General features: G+C 29.6%; 1 protein-coding gene across 1 annotated transcript in view; it reads right to left on the minus strand.

The window, feature by feature from the left end:
• The window catches only part of LOC145261168 (centrosome and spindle pole associated protein 1-like), a 174,948-nt gene that overhangs the window by 59,344 nt on the left and 97,913 nt on the right, over positions 1-17,691 (minus strand). The window contains exons 28-30 of the mRNA XM_080119490.1: positions 16,461-16,514; positions 4,259-4,333; positions 364-423 (exon numbers count right to left, since the gene is read on the minus strand). Coding sequence (XP_079975616.1) covers positions 364-423; positions 4,259-4,333; positions 16,461-16,514 — 189 coding nt within the window. The remainder of the gene's footprint in view (positions 1-363; positions 424-4,258; positions 4,334-16,460; positions 16,515-17,691) is intronic.

Here is a 17,691-nt window from a genome sequence, read left to right on the forward strand (position 1 = left end):
AACAAAATAAGAGAAAAGAGAGTCATGATGCCACCAAAAGTAAACCTGGGATTTACTTTCTACTTTCTTTAAAGATTTTGTTGTAGTTAGTAATTTTTTTACATTTGCTATATTAGATAATTATTACTTAAGTTAGTTCACAAATAGACCCCACAACTTCTAGACAGAAATTATTTTAAAATATAGGTTAATCAATGTCTATAACTAACTTTACTATGATTATTTTTTTACATTTATATACCTTGCACAATGCTATAATTGCAATTCCTAAGTAATTAATTCAGTTTTAAATTCTCAGCTAATTAGGCAAAAGAGATAAACGATTGTTTAGTGTAGAATGTTCAAGGAAAATCTGATTCTTACATTTGTTTCTGGTGTTCTTGGACTTTGGTCATCTGATGATAGGGGAGATAACTTTTGTCTCTGGAAAATATGAAATTCCAACAATTAAATGTCAAATGTCAATAACCATTTCTTATAAACTGTCCCCATAAATCATCAAATACTTTTAATTTTTTATAATATTTATTACCATTCAACCAACAAACTATCCATTTTATTAACCCTCATCATTGAGTTACTATTGGTCGTGCTAAGTGGTTACGTTATGCTTTAGTAAAAAACAAACAGAAAAAATTTATAGTGTTTTTTCTTTTTGTTCTTAAATAAACTTACAATTTTTAATTTGTTAAAAATCAAATAATTATTTAATTTCAATTATATTTTTGGTGATTATATATTTAATTTTTGTTGAAGAAATATTCTCATCACGTGATTCTTTTTTAATTTGCTGAATTACTAAACATTAAAAAAATATTTTTAGTTTATTTTATTCTTAAGACCTGGGAAGATTTCAATTATAAATTTTCTATTTGCAATTTTTTTTTTTTATTAAAATGGAAAATCATTCAGCTCTCATATTTAAAAAATATTATTTTATGATTTAAAGTTGAGAGATTCAGTTTGTAACAGAAAATGTTCAAAGGAATTAAATTTAAAATTTAAAAACAACTTAAAAAAAAAAACAAACCTTCCCAACCACCAATTGCCAATTAATGCATTCTACCATTCATTCTTGCATAGTATCACCATCCAATTTCATTACATTTTATATCTTACGTCTTATTCTACTTGTATTCTTGATAAACTATGGTGTAAAGTATCTATTGCCCAGTAGCTACCCTTGTGATCAGATCCCCAAATTGTGTAAAACAAGCAGCTGCAGTGTAAAACTTAAATAATTAATTAAAACCTCTGGTAACCTGTGTTTCACCCGTGTTGCATCTGCTGTTAGTTTCAAAGGAAATTTCAAAGGAAGGAACATCTCTGTTGATGTCGTTAGAGTTGAATATAATTATCGATCTGGCTCTACAAGTTGAAACATGAGTAAAAGTCTCCACCATTTTTCCATACTGGTTGATGAAGAGTTGAAAGTTTTTTTTACGATTTGATTATGATTTTATGTTTCTGAATTTTTTAGATGAGAAGTGATCTTTATTATTTGGATTCTTCGAACTACTGTTCTCCTCTTCAGCGTTATTTTCACAACGATTTGGTTGATGTAACCTCACACATTGTTCAGATGTATCTTGTCAAACTCCGGAATCTTTCTTTTGATCTGCATGGAATTTTAAACTGAACCCTTTATTTAATCTATGAGGGTAGCATGCTCTTGTTCTGTCAGTCATAACTGGGTAGAAGTCTTGAGTAATCCGCAATTCTTAGTATCGTCTGCACTGAAAACTAAACCTTCAACCTAAAAAAAATATTTCACTTTAAACTGAATTTGTACTTTATCCATTATTTAGACTTCTGTCTGGTCATGGCTGATAGAACGAGAACACACTACTTCCATGGATTTAATAAAGGATTCCATTCAAAATTCCATGTAAATTTCTGAGTTTGACAAGATACACATGAAGAAGGTCGAAGGTTAAATCGACCAAAATGTTGTGAAAATAACATTGAAGATGACAATAATAGTCCAAATAATACAAATTGGTTAGGATTTATCTGCTGATTGCGATCCTTCGAAGTGTAATCCAGAATCCTTATATACAATGGCCTCAGGAACATAATATCCAATTTTCACAGCTTCTAACTCAACTAATTTTTCCAAAATCTCAAATTCTATTTCAAATTTAGTGAGTGAGTTGGTCCATGAAGAATTTATTTGATCCTCATGTAGGAGCTAATCTTCACATAAACGACTATCTCCTATAATAATCTCTAACAAAAGAATTGAAAGGAAAACAAGGCCTTTCTATAAACAAAAAATTATATGTAAGGTTATAACAATGCAGTTTTGTAGAAGAAAATTGTTGGGTAAGACACGGTAAAAGGTAAGACAAGGAAAAAAATAAAAAAAATAATGACAATATTGAAAGATTTCAATAATTTTCAATTATAAATTTATCAACCAGGATGTTATTGTGGTGTTATGTTCTTAGAATTTCCGAGGTATACCTCATTTTAAGAAAGAAAAATAAATTTTTTACAAAATATATACAATCACTCAGTGGAGGTGTGTTTATGACTAGAGAAATTATGTGTATATTTAAGTGACTTACACTATTGAATGTAGGCTACCTGAAGTGAAAACATTGGTAAAAAAAAAGGAATATTAATAAATGTTGACTGCTAAAAGTATTTTCTTGTAGCAGTATAGCTTCAAATGAAGATATTCTTGCTCAGTGTTTAGGAAACAGAGGCAGGAGAGAGTCAACATTTTTCTTCATAGGTGTAAGCTCTTTGTGCTGCAAATTCCTATCCAATAAAATTCAAACACCTTTTCTTGTTTTTAACTCCTGATAAATCTCTTTACAGGCAAAGGGTTAATCCCTTTTTATTCCTACTTGCTCTAGGTTCCATCTTCTACAATAACAAAGCTTGAAAGAGGTATCTTAATTTGACATTCTCTAAAAAACCACTACAAAAAAATCCCTTAAATTTCCTTTTCTTTCTGTAATTTGCTCTTTCTTTTACTATGACATGTTAGTCTGTTTATCTCATCAACACAACCAACACTGGCCATCCATGCTCTTTCAACATTTATTCTGTTTATTTTCATTCAACTTTCTTCTGCACAGCAAAATCTAGATCAATTGACATTTTTCCCAGATATGTTTTTTTTTACATTTTTATCTTCAAAAAATATTAATTTTTAGCATATTCTTATCTAGCTGATGGCCAGGTGTTCTCTGCCTCCTTTACATATGGAACCTGGCCAGTGACCTTATCTAAGTGTTATGTATGCCATTTTGTATTTTTGCAATTTTAGTTGGCTAAATGTTCTAGCTTCAATCCTAGTTTTCTCCAGTATTTCTTTTTCTTTAACTTTAATCTCACCAAAATACACTATCAGCTTCAGCAAAAGTGCCACATAAGGCAACATAAAATAATGGTATTTGAATCAAATATTGAAGATGTTGTATTATTTTGATTATTAAGACTACTGTTTTCATCTTGGATACTTTTCTCTCAATGTTGTGATCAATGTCATTTCTGATCTTCTTATTGTATAGCTTGTCGAACTCAGGAATTCTGATGACCAGAATGAGAGCAAGCTAGCTCTCTGGATTAAATAAAGGGTTCTGTCCAAATTTCCTTACAGATTCCAGAGTTTGAGAGAAAGATTCCCGGGTTCAACAGAAAGAGTCCCAGATTCGACAGAAACATTTCCGGGTTTAACAGAAACATTCCCGAGTTCGACGGAAAGATTCCCAGAGTTCAGACTACAATGTATAAATAATCCAAAGAATACAAGTCATTAAATCCTCATTTCAAAATATTCGGAAACATCGAAGGTTTCGTTTCTATTCACTTTTAGTCAATGATCATCACAATTGATTGATTTATGCTAATAGCCTTTTGAAACTATAATCTTTTTTAATAGGGCGAGGAAAAAACTATAATTATATAATGGGATATATGAAGAAAAATATTTACTTTTTAAGCTGGAAACTTGACAAACAATTTATACATACAAAGTTCTATTTCAGATGTGGTGGGACGCTCATAATATGAGGCTAAAGTTTAGGTTTCAAAAACAAAATAAAATTACAATTTAAGAAAATAAAAACTGGCTAATAATGAATATTTTAATTAAAATAAAATAAAATAAAAAAATTAAAAAAACAAAATACTAACAAAAAATAGAAATAATAAAATAAAAAAATATTAGTAAACAAAATACTAACAAAAACTAAAAATAATAAAACACCCACAATCCACAAATATAATCACAGTTTTTACTTACCTCTGAATCTGTTCTGGCCTCTAATTTCATTTTGCTTTGAAGTGCTGGCACTGGTGGTGATTTTGAACGCTTATGCTGAAAAATGATAATTACTAAATGATTATTTGTTTATTTGATTTAACAACATTCTTAGTGAGTTATTTGATGGCAACAAAGTTTTATAATTTTTACAATTTGTTTTGTTGAGCAAAATTGACAATTAAACAATGCTAAAACGTTATTTCTCTCTCTCTCTCTCTCTATGTATATATAAAGTTACTTACGTTTATATATTTGTATGTAGAGCATTCACTCCTTAATTACACAATAATTATTAATTTTAGAACACAACTGCTAGACATAAGTGATCCGAATGAAAGCTATATTTAGTTTAATTTAATGCAAAAGAGGTAAAAATTCCCACATAAAAATTCAGATAATGTCAACTTTTGCAAAATTTTAACAATAGGTTAAAACCTATTGTTAGGCATCAATTAATAATTATTTTCTAAATTTTAGTTTCTTTGGAGCATTTTAAATATTTTTTATATGAACAACTCATCATTTGAAGATTTCTTGAATTTTGATCCATATGATCCATAATCAGCAGTTCAGAAGAATTCCTTAAGCTGAAGACTTAAATTTTAGACATTTTCTACAGGGTAGGGCATAAGTCCTGGTACAAAAATTTGGAAGTATTTTTTATGATAATATTAAAATAAATTTACTTTTTTATTGTCATTATATAATAATGTAATGTATGATTTCTTATTTTTCAGAAACGAAAGATACTAATTTTTAACAATATCTGTTGAATTGAAGGGTAGGTTCATCATAGAGAGAAGGGCCTGCAACCACCAGAAATATTCGAGTTAAGGAAAAAACTGAAAATCAACAGAATGTTCATAAAAAGGATGATTGATCATTACTTGGAAACTGTCAATCAAAGACAGACAACGATCAGGCTATTCCCATACCTCCAGAATACCTAAACTCATCAAAAATGTTAGGAAAAAATCAGGCAAAATCCAAGAAGATCCATGAGATAAATAAAAGGAAGCACAAATATCACCAAGGATTATGCAAAGAATATGTCGAAATGACTTACAGATGTCACTCTATAAGCTCTAAAAGCAAAACTACTCTCAACATTTCAAATTGAAAGAGATTCATCAGAAGTTGATTCTAGTTAAACCTTATTATCAGAGAGGACACACTCAATAACATTATCTTCATGAAGGAAAAGTTATTCTCACTTCAACAGTCCCAAAATCATCAAAATGATACAGTCTTTGCAAAAAGTTGTGAAGTAATAGCTTATAATACAGGAAAGGTTTTCAAAATGCAGAAACCAACATCAGTGATGGTCTGGGCAGCCATTTCTGAGGGAGGAAAATGTTCAGTCGTTTTTCTCCTTCAAGGGGTCAAGATTAATAAAGAATGTTACACTGAGGATATTGTTGAAGGTGCACTGACCCCATGATGTAATTCTGTGTACAATGATGAAGTTTGGACTCTCCAACAAAATGGTGCGATAAGCTACACTGCTCATGTAACACAACAATGGTGTAGACAACTGCCCTTCCTGGATCAGCAAAGAATGGCCTCCCTCATCACCTGCTCTTTACAGTCTTGGTTATTCTTTGTGGTCAGTCATGAAGAGTGAAGCCTGTTCTACTCCCTGTCAAAATATTGAAGCTTTTAAGATATAATTAAACAAATGCTCGGGAAAAATACCCTTAGATGTTGTGCATAAACACTTTGAATAATACTTATGTCGTATTGTTTCTTCAGTATTTGCTAATCATTTTCTGTAATTGGGTTTTGTAATAAATTATTTTGTTGGGATAAATCTTAGTTTTAGTTTGTAACAGTATTTATGCTTCATCCTGTAGAAAAAAAATCATCGAAGAATTCAGGTCAAAATTGGAATATGAATTCTAGACATAAGTTTTAGTAGCATTATATCTTGATTTTAATTTTCCTAAAAGGAATCATACAAGGAGGATTAAATTTACTAATCCTGGATCAGATACTCTTCAGATAGTTTCATATATTTGAAATAGACTTGTGTAGTTACTCATATTTTTTTTAGTTTAGTTCTTTCATTTTGTTGGAAAATTCAAGTTGCTCACTTGGTAATATTTTGCTTTAAAAGAAAAAAAATCAAGATGGCGACAAAGACTTTATCAAAAATGATGTAGAATCTCTTTTCAAAATTTTAGAAGAATAAGTTCACCATTTTCAGAGTTCACTTGAAATATACTTAGTTGTTTTACATATGTTCTCTCACTTATAGTGAACATTTCAATTCATTTCTTATAAATATAACAAGAAATTAAATTATTTAAGTTGGGCATAGGACAATAAATTTGTAGGAATTACATAAGTCAGATCTATTTTTTTTTTGGTATTAGCATATAATCCTCCGCTTAGTGATTGGTACATGATTTGGTCAGATGACACAGCATGTCCAAACTAACATGGTAATGCATGCATACATTTCAGTCAATTTCCACCCAAATCTGCTTTTGCACTTCTAATTGAAATCCCAAGTTGACAAAACATTTCCTGGCTTGCCTATTGTGATACTTTGGTTGAGAGGGGAAACCAGATAACCTGACTCAATTTCTTTTTTCTAGTATAACATCTTAACACGTTTATACATGTGTTGAGATGTAGACACTCGGGACCCAACACACTGTAGACTCAGTCACAAAAGAGACAAAGAATAGGAAAGAACTTCAACTCTATTTCAGGCTTTAAGAAAAGAACTTTATTCCTCATTCTCCTGCCACACATGACTTCCTTGCCTTGTCGTGATGTCACTTCGCACATGGCTTGGTCATTTGCATAAAGCTGCCATACGTGCGTCCACGCTCTGTTACACTAGTACATGCCAACTGAACCAACCTGCCCCGTATTCTTGTGTTCCCATGTTGATGAAACTATTAAATAAAGTTAAATTGTAGAAAAGATGTTTGTTTTTTAACTGGAACCTGGTGACTTTTTTCTTATCAAGCAAGCTAGTTAGATGAATACAGACGCAGTTACACTACACACTACAACAAAATGCCCATCTCGACATTCATCTCCACCCAAATTAGATTAATAAAGTAGACGATATATACTTTTTATTTACACCTTCACAATGCGAATCTTTTTAAAATTCTAATCTGACAGAATGAACACTAATAAAACATCATCATACTCTGCTTAACATGCTGGAATATGTTGGATTGCTTTTAGAAATTGACTTTTAAACTAAGCTATCTCTGGTTAGATTTTTGTCTTGCTTTCAAGTCCATCTTTATCACTTCCTGTTTGCCTTGGCATTCTCCTGTCGACTGTTTCTTATCTACTAACATGAAAAGTGTTATCCATCCTTTCAATGTGGTTATACCATCAAAGTCTCCTGCTCTGCACTTATCTCCCCATACTTATGATTTCATCTGAGGTCCTCAGATCTAAGCCTGTCTTTAATACTCACGACACACATCCATTATATCATTCTTATATCATTTCTATCCATACAATGCAGGTTTCTAACCTACAATGGCCAAGATTCACATAGATATATCATCATCATAATAAAAAAAATAAAATTTAAGTTAAATAACAAAATAATAAATACAAAAACCATAACTCCTAAATCACAATTTTCTAACAAAATAGAAAATATGCGAATAAAATAATATACTAATAATTAAAATACTTCTCTTAATATTAAACTAAGAATATATTCGAAATATACTAAAGAAATAAAAAATATATACAAAAAAATAATTGAAATCCAAACAAAAAAATGTCATCTCCTTTATACTAACAAAATATGAAAAAATACTAAAACACAAAATAATGAATTCTAAAAGAAAATACTAATAAAACAAACTACTAAGCAAATAAAAAAATACTAAAATAACAAATTACTAACAATGAAAATAAAAATTGTAATAAACAAATATACTGACAATCCATCTAATTACATATATACATAGTTCTATTTATATCTATGTTTGAAAAAAAAATGATTTTTTTTTTCAAATCAATCAACAAAACGAACACTTCCAACATTGGAGTGATCACTTTTGCTTTGCTTCACTGCTTAACCACTCCAGTCAAAGCCGTCAGTTTCCAACAGTTCCTTCTGTGGTTTATGACTGTGTCATCATTAGGGCTATGACAAGAGAATATTCTCATCATTGTTTTGACAAGCATATGTCTGACACTGACAATCAATTGAGAACCGCATCACTCTATATAAAAACATAAGATATTAACTGATATATACTCAAGAGTCAAAATAATGAAAAGAATATTTCTTGCTATAGCCCTAGTAATGACAATATATAGGAAAAAGCTAGAAGAAAACAAACGTTCATAAGCTTAAGTATAAAAATAAATTACAAACTAGAAAAAAGTTGTCCGCGTGGTCATCTATTGATTTTTTGTCAAGAAAGGTAATTTTGCAAAACAAATTTATTTCTGCGCTTTATTTCATCCACGCCTCCCGCTTTTCTTTCTCTGCGATTGCAAGGTTAAATAATATTACTATTTAGCTAATATCCTTTTCTCTTTATAATCAACCATATCCCTTTTTCTTAATAATCAACCATTCTTGACGTTTTATTCTCATCATTCTTATTGTCTTCGAGAGATGAGCTGACGGAAGCATTAAAGGCCGAACAACTTATAAAAGTGCGTTGGTCACATTGAGAAAAATGCGTTTAACGATTTAATGCTATTTCAAACTTATGAGTGAAAGACCAACTCAGGTTCATGTGTGAAAGATCAAAGAAAATGTTACTTCAAAAAATAGTCTGATAGACAAGAATGCAAACAAAAGACCTTCTTTAACCCAAAAGGTTCACGAACATGTTTTTTTTTACTTTTATAAGCCCCAACAACGACATATGGCCACTGTGTTAAGGCGCCATATTTATGGGGGGATCTTAAGTGCAGAGTTAGGTAAGACAATGTTGTTTGCATTACGTCTAATTTCTGCAGGTTGGCACAGTCAGGAAAATAGGAAGCAGAATAAGAATTCCGAAGGAAATAGGCTATTAAATTAAAATGTTTTCGGGTATCTGGGAATCGACATAGGAAAGGAGTAGAATTTTGCGGGTAACATTATTTGGCGAGAATATTGATGTTTATGAGAATATTTATGTTTATGAGAATATTTATGTTTATAAGAATATTTATGTTTATAAGAATATTTATGTTTATAAGGATATTGTATTTACTGATTATATAAAAATTGATTAGATTTCTTCAAAGAAAAATAAATGCCTCATTTAATCAGAAAATAAACAGACATCTAAAAATCGCATTTTCAATTTTTTTTAATTCATTTTGCGTCGTCTCGATTTAAAACAAAAAAGAACTTTCGAAAATGTTAATCATAAACGCAAAGAAAATTATAAAAACGAATAAACGACCTCTTTTTTTCTTTCACCGTAGCCATTCATATTTAAAGGCACAAATTTTAATAAACATTAAAATAAAGTGTGTGGCTCTAATTAGATAGCCTCAAATTATTTATGCAAAATTTATCATTCGTTATTTTAGAGAGTCGTCGTGTGATGATCTCATTGAGAAAACAGAGATAGTAATGCCTCTGGCAAATTATATGGATTCATCATAATTAGAAAACCTGCCTGCCATTCTTTTTACTCCAAAATCATAAACTAAAGACAAAAAAAATTACGGAAATTTAGAAAGAAACAAAGATATTCACATGTACTTATGCATATTTTCTTGAACGAGAAAAGCATTGAAGAAGTAATAAAGGGCTAGCGTTAATCCAGTGGAAATTCTAAGGTGTTTATTATATCAATTTGTATCACTTATTGTTATTAAACACATTCCTTTTGACATGATTAATTTACGTCAGAGTTAATACTATTAAGAAAAAAACGCTACTTTTTTTTCTTCCGGAAAATAACTGTTATTCTTATGTAAAAAGAGAAAGGGGAAGGTTGAGTACAAGACCCTCAAATATGAGTAACCACAGCTCCCTAAAAAGAACACTTATCATTGTGCCACGAATAAATCGAACATTATCTTCTATAGTTATTTGAAATTATAACAATTTAATTCTTTTAAAAATAAGAGATATTCTCTGTCTTCTACCGTAAAAATAATTGTCTGATAAATCTTTGTCGAATGTTGCTTCTTGAAATGGATCTATTTAAAATTGTACTATTTTAGTCTGTTGAACGTCTTAGTCTGTTCTATTTTTTATTTTTGTACTATTTTAGTCTATTGAACGTGATTTTAGGACAATTTATTTCATAACGGGTAAAGCTAAAATACTATCTAAACGACATTAGAAAAATCGGTCATTTTATTTATAAAAAGTTGATGTTTATATTATTGTATAGATTTATCTTAAATTAAAAAAAAACAAGGTATTAGTAATATTTCACCAAATAAAAATTTAATAATATCATTAAATAATCCATTCGTGTTGAATTAGAAAATAGAAAATGAAATCATGACCTTTTCTTTTTTTTCGTAAACATAATTGTTATTTTCAGCAAAATATTCTTTGAGTAAATAAAATGAATTTGTCAAGTGTCATTTTCCATTAAATGACTAGCCTCGAATAAAACCAGAGACTTCTTGCTGTGTGACGATATCTTTTAAGACTGAAACAGTACATTTATTGTAGCGACTTATGGTAATTTTTTCTTACCTAAATTGAATAAAATAATAATACACACACACATATATATATATATACTTTATTTAATCACATAAATTAATATGCAAAGGTATAGTTTTATGCATAAAACAGTGGTCACTACATAGATAGAGCTAGGTAGTAGGTGTATATATGTATACATAGGTAGAGCTAGGTAGTAGATGTTTATATATATATATATACACCTACTATATATATGTACATATATATATATATATATATATATATATATATATATATATATATACACACACTGTTCAGTGATAAGCCTTTATCCTCAAGTGGTGACTCTTTTGTGTAATATATATATATATATATATATATATATATATATATATATACACACCACCAGGAGTTAAATAATATAACCACCTATGAGTTTCCTTTTTCTTTATAATGAAATATCCGGATTTTTGAAAATTATTTTATTTATTTATTTCCTTTGACTATAGTCAAGCATAGGGCAACTAATGTCCCAGCAAGGGTCAACAACATAATGGAAGATTGTGAAATAATATTTTCAAATTTCGTTTTAGAAAAATTAAAATATGAGTTTTTTTTTTCAAACATAATACAAATGGGGGGGGGGGAATATTTTAGTATGTGTGTAATGACTATGGCTGTGACAAGAGAATATTCTCATCATTGTTTTCACTCTCGAGTATATATCCGACACAGTTTGACACAGTTAATCAATTGAGAACCGCATCACTCTATATAAAAACATAAGATGTTAACTGATATATACTCTACAATCAAAATAATGAAAAGAATATTCTCTTGTTATAGCCCTAGTCATCATCCACCCAACTATTGATGAAATCCTGGACTCAATCAAAAACTGAAAAACAATAAAGCGATCAGAAAAGATGGTCTTTCATTTAAAATCTTCAAACATTCTTCAGATATATTGGTCCCAACCTTCCACCAAATTTTCACCCATGTCTGGGAAACTCAAAAACACTCACAAAACTGCAGCGATGCTATCTTGTTTTCCTTTTAAAAAGAAGATGATAAACGCTGTTGCAGTAATTATCATGGTAACAGCCTAATCGATATCAGTGCAAAAATCTTTGCTACTATTGAAGCAATTTTAAAAACAAAAAGACATACAAACAAGACCAAACCAATGATGTACTGACCAGATTTTCACTCTCCAAAAAATACTTGAGCATTGTTGGAGCTACCAGCAAAATACTACTGTCTGCTTAATGGACTTTATTGCTGCATTTGACTGTTGACTGTGGAGCCCTTTGGAAAAATCTTGCATGCCAATGGTATGCCACCCCCCCCCAAAAAAAAATGCTCAATCTAATAAAAACCTCCTGTTGACTGTGATCGCGGCTCTGATTTTGAAAAAAAATATAGCTAAACACCAAAGTTAGGACCTACCAGGCCCTTGTTTGCACCATTCTCCTTTAAGACTGTGAGACTTAGCATATGTGGGCAAATGACCTACACAGACTGAAGGTATTTGATCATCACTCCTATGCTGCATCATTCATGGCCACTGGCAACAGTTTATCTCCAACACTTGCTGCAAGATCCACTCACTCTAAAAATATCTCTCTGCCAGATGCCTTTGTTAATTTGACCACATCCTTTGTCAACATCCAAGTGACTTCATTCGTGAAGCACCACCACTCAGGTTGGAAGAAACATTGTGGTGGCCAACTCCAAACCTGGCTCAGGACAGTGAAGCAGGATGCTGAACTGATTCTGCATCCACACCTTTATTGAATCCATCGCTAAAATCGTGAATGACTTGCGCTTATAATGGAAGCAGCCTGTGATTGCTGTGCCTGGTCAGTCAGTATTTGAGACGTGATAAACTTGTTAGAAAGAGTTGGCCCAACTAACCCAGAGTGAATGCTGCAACCATAATCATGACATCTATCTTTATAAATAAAACTCAATATCTGTGTGTTTGTGTGTGTGTGATCTTTTGTGTTCCCTACAGAATAAAAAGGTTAGCAAATCTACATAAAATATAAGAATATTTTTACACAAAATTATTAGGGAATAAATGCGTTCTCAAATCTCTCAGTGCATCATTAAGTGCATCTTTAAAACTGCAAATATATCCTATTTTTAGAAATTTAAATCATATGTATAAAATTTTCTGGGGAAGACAATGGAAGTGGTCCCCAATCTCAAAATGCTCTCCCAACCTAAAGAAGCTATAGTGGCTGATCCTCCTTCAAAAATTTCAAATATATTTTATTTTTATGAAATTTAAATCGTATGTATAAAATTCTCCAGGAAGACAATGGAAATAGTTGCTAATGTCTACATTACCTTCTAGGTACTGAATATCTGTGTCCACACCTGTAAGTGACCCACAGGGCTAGAACCTCTCAAAAACTTCAAATATGTATATCTGATTTTAATGGAATTTGAACCATGAGAGTTTTCCAATATTTCAGCTTCTTCTGACTATATTAGAGAGGGGCAGTAACAAAAAAGAAATATGGTGTTATGAGCGTACGGAAAAAGTAGTTATCCTCAATTGAACATTGGGTTTTCCTGCTAGTATATATATAAAGCAAATTAGTCTGTGTGTAGTGGCTTCACAGCTAAATGATTTATCTAAAAGTCAAACTAACCACAGATTTGTAATCAACAGTATTGATTCCATGTTCTTGTCAATGTCAGAAGTTTTTTAAATGTTTTTTAGAACTTATTATTCGAAATTAAAAATTTAGTCACAACATACATAAACAACATACTTATAAAAATTCTTTATACTTTAATACTTAAATCATTGTATCGATTCGAATTGTATTATAGAAATTAGAAAGCTAAATAACAATGTGTTTTTCTTTAAATTTTTTTCTCCAAAAATAAATTATTTATCTTAAAGAATAAAAAAACTTTCAACTTTAAAAAAAAAAGAAAAGAAGTCTTCATCAGATATTGATTTTTGTTGCAAATCATGTTTCCTCATCGGAGATATAAAATCCTGGTACTCTTGCATAATTTGACCCGAATTCTCGTGATTTCCCATAAAACCCGGATCAGGTGAGACTGGCAATCATCGGTGTGAGCCAAGCGGCATAACAGACGCAGACTAAGGAAAAAAAAAAAAAAAAAAATACAAATGCAAATTATCAAAAAATAACAAAAAAACCTACCTTGGAAAAAAGCAAATATGTTTATTTAATTTATTTTAGTATTTATTTATTTTTCTTTTTTGCAAAATATTTATCAACAGCAAATTACGTAAATATTGTTATCTTCAAGAAAAGGTTGTTTACCCGTATAAATGTTAGGTGTAAGTGCAATGTTTTTGTTGTTCTTTAACCATATTTTTTTTTCTTGTTTTTTATTTCATTTTCAAGACTTTTTCTTCAGTCAGGTTTTTTTTTTGGGGGGGGGGGATTACACAGAAATAGAAAAACTTTTTTTTTTTTTTTTTTTTACGATTGTTAATTGCCGGCGGAAGAACTTACTTGAGATGAAGATATTTCCTTAGGAATCTCCTACTTTGGTCGACTCTTGATCGGCTATTGACAGTAAAGAGGGAGGTGATGGGGTTAGAGGAAATGGAAGGAAGCCCCACCCCCAACTGGGTAGCTTTCGGAATTGTGATTTATGATGGAGACAAAAGGATTGTTTCCAAATTTTTGTCTCCACATAAATTCAAGTAAATATGTACCCAGAAGCTCCCGGGAAAGCAATTTCTTTTCCTGACAATATGAGATTGTCTGCATTGGCGTTTCCATTTGTTTTTCTAGCATGCACAGATTTATTTCCTTGCCTGTCATTTTTTCTGTTTGGCGAGTCTGAAAATATAGTTGTTTGTCAGCTTTTTTGCGGTTCACTCGATTTCTTCCAATTCGAATGTCATCTGCTTTCATTTACATATCACTTTTTCATTGGCTAATCAAACTCCCAGAAATTGAAGTACAAAAAAATATTCAAATTAAATAAATCATTAAAAATAACTAATCATAAAATAAAAAATTACTAAAAACATTAGAAAAAAAAATCTTTTTAAAATCGAATTAGTGTTTCAACATTTGAACAACGCTTGGCTGATACCGATGATTGCCAGTCTCACTCAATCCGGGCTTGACGGGAAATCACGAGAATTCGGGTCAAATTATGCAAGAGTACCAAAATCCCTTATGGATAGTAGTCTTTGCATGTGTTAATCATGCTTGGTTTAAGTGTCTTATGCCACATGTGGTTGTATGGAATGGGTTAATAAGAAAACAATTAGCACTTTGAAAACATTGTTTTCATTATTTATTTTAAAGAGAAAACATTTATCCATTTTTAAAAATGGAGAAAAATATTTTATAAATGTTCAAATATATTTCTTACTTTAATAATAATGTTGAATTTTTAAATTTATTAGCAGTTCAGCCCGGCTTTGCTTGGGCCCTATGCACTGTTCATAACTTTATGTGCATATATATATATATATATATATATATATATATATATATATATATATATATATATATATTAAAAAGTTTGACTCATGTCCAGGTAACCTACATCTAAAATTTCAAGTGTTTAGACCCAAAATTGGCAGAGGAGTTTGGTAGAGTTTTCAAAGGTCAAATTGTTGAACTTTGACCCCTTGATAGCCAAATTTCTGTCAGAAAACCAATTAAAAAGATTTCCCCAAATTTCAATACCCCTTATGTCAAATCTCGGGTCTATAGACAGAATATTTTGGTAGGGAAATATACACACACAGACAATTTCACTTTTATAGATATATAAATTATTTATTTAACTATATTAGATCTACATGAAGAGATAAAATATCCTAACTTATTTAAGTAGATTAATATGAAAAATATTTTTTGTTTGATCAGTGACTGCATGTATAAAGTATTTGCCTTCTGTTCTATTAGTTCATTTCTTTATCCAATTTCTTTTATGGAAATCATTCCAGACAAAGTATGAAACCAAAAAGAAAAATACTACTTCAAGGTAAAAAAAAACTAGTCAATAAGTGTTAGATTAGTAAATTCCGACCCTGAAGACAGCAATTATTTCCTCTTTGTCAGAAACAGTGCTCATAGAATGTAAATAAAAGACAAAATAAGGGAAGTGAGAGTTCTGAGGTTGCCAAGAGTAAACCCAAATTTTATTTTCTCCTCTTATTATATCATTATAGATTCGAATTAGTAAATTGGTTTTTGTTTAATTTTTTTGTACAATGTTCCAGTTATTTCTTAGCTAATACTATCTTTATAAACCCGAGTAAAAATAAAATGGATGAAAAATATTTAAAGTTATTAAGTAATCCTTGCTATAAAATTCAAGAAAAATTGAGAAACTCAGCAAAAGCAAATACTTCAGCTAGTAAACAAATAAAATTCAATTTCATTATTGAATAAAAATTCTGTTTTAAATAAAATAAAAAAAATAATAGTTACAAGAATTTATTGTCCCAAAATTAAGTAATTAGTATTTATTAATCAGACAAACATTAAGATATGAAAGACAAATGATTGTTTTTGTGTATAAAGTTTAAAAAAATCCGATTCTTACAGTTGTTTCTGGTGTTCCTGGATTTTGGTCAACTGGTGACTCTGACTCTTGACTCTGGAAAATATGACCAATTTTTGCCAGACATTTTTTTTAAACAGAGTTCATATTTTGTCAAAAATAAACTAATTGTTAGATTTTAATATTTTTGGTAATTATGTAAGAAACATGGATTACAAAAAAAATTTAATTTTTGATAAGTATTGTGCAAGTTTTGTCCGGCTTGATTTTGTTGTTGGCATCAGTTTCCTTGATTCTTTCCAAAAACAGGTACTTACAGGAGGAATCATATGAAGGTTGCCAACATCCATAATGAAAGTGGTTATATAGAACAGATAGGATTTGAACTTGGCACACCCAAGTCATTAGTCTATGTTGGTATACACTTCACCACTGTAACCTCTACATTTTTACTGAAGAAATATTTTGTTATAGTTTTTTTTTTAATTTGTAGACTTACTAACTTTAGAAAGGTATCATATTAAGCTTTTTATGTTTTTGTTGTTTTTATTTTTTTAAAATTTGGAAAATTTTTCGATTATGAATTATTTTTATTTTTTGATAATCAAAATGAAAAATTGTCCAGTTTTAATGTTTTTAGTTTTATTTTATGATTTTAACTTGATATATTCAGCCTTTAATAGAAAAATAGTTTTTAATTAATTTTCTTTTAAGATTTAAAAATAATTTTTATAAAATCAGATTAATATTTCAGTAATCAATAAAATTATTACAAAACAAATTTATGCTCAATTTTATCATTAAAAACTTAATAACCATTAATAAATAAAAATGAAAAACTGATTTGTGAAAAAAACTTATATTAAGATAATCATGAAAAGATACCAAAATAAGAAAAAACTAACAATAAAAACATCAAGAAATAAAAATAAATTAGGATAAGAAAAACCAAATACAAAAATAAATGCTAAACAGAAAGAAAAATAAAAATATTAACACAATATTAACAAAAACTAATTCAATATTGACAAAATACTTAAATAAGGAAATACTAACAAAATAGAACCAGAAAAATGCTAAAATAACAAAATACAAACAATAAAAATAAATTATAAAACAAAATGATATCAAAACCATAACTGAAATAACCAAACTAATTGAATGTAAAAATACTAACAAAATAGAAAAAGAAAAATATGAACAAAATAAAAAACACTAAAATACCAACACTAATCAAATATAAAATTAAAATAAAAAAATACTAACAAAATAA

The sequence above is a fragment of the Euprymna scolopes genome, chromosome 37 (genome assembly GCF_053919585.1).
Source record: "Euprymna scolopes isolate OS-2025 chromosome 37, ASM5391958v1, whole genome shotgun sequence".
Taxonomy (NCBI): domain Eukaryota; kingdom Metazoa; phylum Mollusca; class Cephalopoda; order Sepiida; family Sepiolidae; genus Euprymna; species Euprymna scolopes.